This window comes from Mustela nigripes, chromosome 5 (genome assembly GCF_022355385.1).
Source record: "Mustela nigripes isolate SB6536 chromosome 5, MUSNIG.SB6536, whole genome shotgun sequence".
Lineage (NCBI taxonomy): Eukaryota > Metazoa > Chordata > Mammalia > Carnivora > Mustelidae > Mustela > Mustela nigripes.
This window is the reverse complement of record NC_081561.1, coordinates 116,664,482-116,670,122: the sequence shown is the minus strand read 5'-3', so window position 1 is coordinate 116,670,122 and position 5,641 is coordinate 116,664,482. Positions and strand designations below refer to the sequence as shown.

The 5,641-nt window shown below is 37.2% G+C and overlaps 1 protein-coding gene across 1 annotated transcript; it reads right to left on the bottom strand.

Annotated features, from left to right (window-relative positions):
* Positions 1–2,710: 2,710 nt before the first annotated feature.
* LOC132017466 (heterogeneous nuclear ribonucleoprotein A1-like) lies at positions 2,711–4,039 on the bottom strand. The gene has a single exon (XM_059399253.1). The coding sequence runs from the start codon at positions 3,976–3,978 to the stop codon at positions 3,016–3,018; it is 963 nt and encodes a 320-aa protein (XP_059255236.1). The 5' UTR covers positions 3,979–4,039; the 3' UTR covers positions 2,711–3,015.
* Positions 4,040–5,641: the final 1,602 nt, after the last annotated feature.

Genomic DNA, 5,641 nt, shown 5'->3' with positions numbered 1-5,641 from the left:
TTCTCTCTCTGCCTGCCTCTCTGCCTGCTTGTGATCTGTCTCTGTCAAATAAATAAACAAAATCTTTAAAAAAAAGAAAATATATATATATATTTATAAAAAATAAATTAAAAAAGAAACAGTTCATTTTTAAATGTTTGCAAAATGATATATTTTTAATATCTTATTTACTTATTTTATTTGAGAGAGTGTGTGTATGCTTGCTCATGAGCGGGGGAGGCATAGAGGGAGAGGCAGAGAGAAAAGAATCTCAAGCATACTCTACACTGAACGTGGAGCTCCATGCAGGTCTCGATCTCACAACGCTGAGATCATGACCTGCACCAAAACAAAGACTCAGATGCTTAACCGACTAAGCCACCCAGATGCCCCACAAAATTGATATTTTAAATTATCAGTATACTTTCTTCAAACTTTTCTTATCTCTAGAACAACTTTTTGTTTCACTTTTTAATTAAGAAAACCCAAATAATTCACTGAATATGAAAACTTATTATTTGTATGGAAGATGGACTATATGATTGTCTAACCATAAAAAAAAGCTATTCCATCTAAGCAATGATCTAATGGCCTATTTTTAGGATTACATTATATTTCATGTTACATAATAATACAAAGATGTCAGTATTTCCCTTCCAATGCACTTCCTACCTTTAGAATATGTTTGTTTCCGAGATAAAATGTATGATCTTATAATTTTTAAGACCCCAATGCAAGCATTATTCTTTACTACCCTAAGTTCCAGGTTATAGATATCCTAAAAATTATGCTGACACAATTTGAATAACATCAAAATTTTAATAAGTAGCTTCTATCAGTCAATTACAATTTCAAAAGAAAAGCCTAGAGTATTTAACCTCTCAGAAGGCCCTTGTTTAGAACCAAAATACATTATCTTGAGAACTATTATTAGCTCTGTCCCCAATTTATTAATTAATCATAAGAATAGCACAGGACAATCTTTTCCCCCTCAGTCAACAAAGCTTTGAAATCACAATAGAATCCAGAGATGATCAGTTCTAACAGGGTCAGGTAATGTACCTGATGACAAGAGAAGTGATAGGAGAGATGGTAAAATGATAGCCCAGACCCATCCTAAAGGGCGCAGAGGGTACTTTCTCCCAGCCCTTGTTCCAGACCTTCCAGAAAAAGCACAGATTTTGATTTTCACATGAAACCTTGTGATTCTGAAGTACGACACTTTTTCAAAGTTACATACGGTCACATTGGAGACTTTCCTTCATAGAACCCCCTCAGTGTTCCACAACCACATGTTAGGAAGAAAATGATGGGCCTGGAAATCTCGTGAACCAGAGTTTGAATTCCATCTCTATCACTTAGCATCTGTGTGACCTTTGGGTGAAGTACTCTCTACCTCAGTTTCCTTATCTGCAAAATGGTTCTACGGCTTTTGTAAGGATTATAAATAACAAATATAAATGCTCAGGCATTCAAAAGTAATTTTTAAAGTTGTATTTATTAATAATTTCCTATAGTAAACTAAATAATAGTGTCCTTCAGAGGAAATTTCCACTTGATCTATAAATCTGGATTTAGTGGAGAAAAAACATTTATTGCAGTTATAAATTACTGTGAGTGTGATTTACAGAAATCAGAGTGGCAAGATACCAGATAGTCTGCAGCTACTGTCAAACACAGGGACAGTGGACTCTGATTGCTTCCAGGTATGAACTGTCACCATTAACCTATTTAACTAAAGAATCTTGTTTATCTAAGAGGGCCACTTGTTCTATATGTAGAAATACAAACACTTTCATTGAGTGATGAAAAGGAGAGTAAGGTGAAAATAAAGGTAGATGTGAATAATGCAAGAGGCAATATTAGCATTTTGGTTTAGAATCTGGACTTGGGTTTGAGTTTGAGGTGGAACAACTTCTGAGTCCTAGCCTTATCATTTTCTAGCTGTTAAGACTTAAAAAGAGGCTTAGAAGTAGCAACTCTTCTATCTAAAAGAAGTTGTGATACTATAAGCATATTTCCTCCTCCATAGTAAGAACTCCACAGTGTTAGCTGTTATCTTTCCTATATCTACTACCACATTCACATAAGATAGAACTATTTTAAGCAACATAACATACACTTTCTTCCATAAAACAGTTGCAAAATAAATGTATACATGAAATGTATTTTAATTTTGAAAATTAGTTTGTAATCATCAAGATAGTATCTAAAAGAAAGTAACCATACCTGTCAATGACAAATTAAGACTCATTCAGTCATATAAAGTTCTGACAAGGGATTTATCAACACTAGATATATATATGATTAGACTGAATTACGTTTAATAAAAGATAATGTCCTTCCTAAGTCTTTGAAACAAACTAATATTGATGATTTCTTACATTTGAAGAATAATTATTCAAATTGCTCACATGTTTATCTCATTTGATCCTCAGCATAAGCACTGTGATATAAATACAGTAGGTTCAGGAATAAAGAACGGAGGCTAAGAAAGACTATGCAACTTCACCAGTACTGCTTGAATAGGAGATGATGAAGCTGAGGCCAGAATGCATGTTTCCTCACATCAATTCAATTTTCAGAATTTTATACCACATTGAACAATTAGGTGTTTCCCCTTCTGTGTTAAAACTGAACTGTGTTGGCATTTCCCCTTTTGTCTTAAAGCCAAGCTGTGATTTTTTTTTTTTTAAAGACACATTTATTCAGCATCATGATCAGACTATTACATTTAGCAATCAACAGCATGGGTGCAAAAAAAAAAAAAAAATCTACATTAAAACCCTTTGTTGGAATGCTTTACACTTTCCACAGAACAGAAACTAAAATAACCTGTTATACAATTAGTCACAAATACAGTCCTCGAGTTTTTTTGCCCATACACATGAGTATTGTCTAAAACATGTCTTCTTTGTAGCAGCGAGGCCCTGCCACCACTGTGCTTGGCTGAGTTCACAAATCTGTTGTAACCTGTAGCTTCCCTGTCACTTCTCTGGCTCTCCTCTCCTGCTAAGCTTTGTTTCCTGGCAGGAATTAAAACCTTCTGCCACTGCCATAGCTGCTGCTTCTGCTGGAACCACCATAGCCACCTTGGTTTCGTGGTTTGGCGAAGTATTGGCCTCCACCACCATAAGGGCCAGAGCTTCTGCCTCCAAAATTGCCTCCTTTCATGGGTCCAGAATTTGAGGATTGATGGTTGTAATTGCCAAAATCATTATAGCTTCCGCCACCTCCGAAGTTGCTTCCATCATTACCAAATCCGTTATAGCCATCCCCACTGCCACCATATCCACCACCACCTCGACGGCCACCAAAGCCACCTCGACCACTGAAGTTTCCTCCGCGACCAAAGTGGTCATTCCCACCAAAACCACCTCCACGACCACCACCCAAGTTTCCAGAACCACTTCGACCTCTTTGGCTGGATGAAGCACTAGCCATCTCTTGCTTAGAGAGCGCTTTCCTTACTTCACAGTTGTGGCCATTCACAGTATGGTATTTTTGAATGACAATCTTGTCTACAGAATCATGGTCATCAAATGTTACAAAAGCAAAACCCCTCTTTTTGCCACTGCCTCGGTCAGTCATGATCTCAATCACTTCGATTTTCCCATACTGTTCGAAATAATCTCTTAGATGATGTTCTTCAGTGTCTTCTTTAATGCCACCAACAAAAATCTTTTTCACAGTTAAGTGGGCACCAGGTCTTTGAGAATCTTCTCTTGAGACAGCCCTCTTTGGTTCCACAACTCTTCCATCCACCTTGTGTGGCCTTGCATTCATGGCTGCATCCACCTCCTCCACAGTGGCATAGGTGACAAACCCAAAGCCTCTGGAGCGCTTGGTGTTCGGATCTCTCATTACCACACAGTCCGTAAGTGTTCCCCATTGCTCAAAATGGCTCCTCAGACTCTCATCGGTTGTTTCAAAGCTCAGACCTCCGATGAAGAGCTTCCGCAGCTGTTCAGGCTCTTTGGGAGACTCTGACTTAGACATGACGGCGGTGGGAGGGGAGACTTTAACGATGCTTACTCGGCGGCGTCCACAGGCAGAAAGCCAAGCTGTGATTTTTTTTTTTATTTTTTTTATTTTTTATTCTTTTATTTTTATTTATTTATTTATTTATTTATTTATTTATTTATTTATTTTTTTAATTTTGTATTTTTTATAAACATATATTTTTATCCCCAGGGGTACAGGTCTGTGAATCACCAGGTTTACACACTTCACAGCACTCACCAAAGCACATACCCTCCCCAATGTCCATAATCCCACCCCCTTCTCCCAAACCCCCTCCCCCCGGCAACCCTCAGTTTGAGGGAGACAAGCTGTGATTTTTATATTCCAGATTTTTCAGGGTAAACTCTGTTGGCAATGGTTTTTTGAAGTTTTTTTTTTGTGTGTGTGTTTATTTAAGATTTTGTTTATTTATTTGAGAGAGTATGAGCATGAACAGAGAGAGGGGCAGAGGAAGAGGGAGATGCAGACTTCCTGTGGGGCTCAATCCCAGGACCCTGAGATCATGACCTGAGGGGAAGGTAGATGCTTAACCAACCAAGGCACCGAGGCACCCCTGGTTGTTGACCTTAGCTAGTCTTTAAATCACTGTTATCAAGTACAGAAATATCGGCATTGTGTTGAGAATCACTATTGTCTTTGTAAATATGTACTGAATTCTCCAACCTCACTATGTTTAATGCTCGGCAATTAGGTACCAATGGGGAAGAGAAACAGAAATCCCTCTCTAACGGAAGGCCCCTCCTACCTCAAGACTCCAGACAAATACTTGCCATGGTAACCATTTGGTTTAGCATAGTAATCATTTGTTAAATTGTAATATTCAGGAGACTAATGACACTCCAATTTTCTGTTAAAACAATTATTCTAAAACCAGAATAAACCAAACCAGATAAATATTTTAATTTTATAGCATAGTATCACACAGGGAATTAAATTAATATGGACTCGTTTTCCTTTAGAAAACCCAATGAGGTGTCAAAGAGGAGGTCATTTATATTAGTTACTAGAGCACAAGTCAAATTGGTATTTTTTTTTTCAAATTGGTATTTTTATTAAACTAATTTCAGTAATGATGTTTTAAATAAAAAAGGTTAACAGATATACCTTGAAAATTATATTTACAAGAAAATGTGTTAAAGTGATAACAGTACTGTCATGTGAACAGCTCATATTAAGTCAGAAATTTACATTTACTTCTCTAAAAAACAGATTTCTTACTTGAGGGTGAGGTTACACTGAGTCCTGGGCCCCAATCCAATGATGTGCTAGTAAATGTTTGACACCAGCACTAGAGGAGGGGAAAAAAAAATCTCTAATTTGTAATATTTGTTATATTCCATAGAATCAGTACTCTCATAAGGCTGATTTCAAGCTACCAATGCAAAGTCATTCAATGTGGAGTTAGAAAGAGAAGGGCACAATAGGCTCTCACTAGTCAAGACAGGCCAGTTCCAATCCACCACTGCCCAAACTCCAGAACCAATTTGAATCTCCAGAGGTAGAAATCAGAAGCATGTATTCTTAAAAAGTTTCCTCAGTGATTTTGTATAGTCAATCCATAGACCAGTTTTTAGGAATCAATAGGCTAGCTTATGATGCAACTATGAGAGTTTCTGAGATTAAGAAAGGAAAAACATTT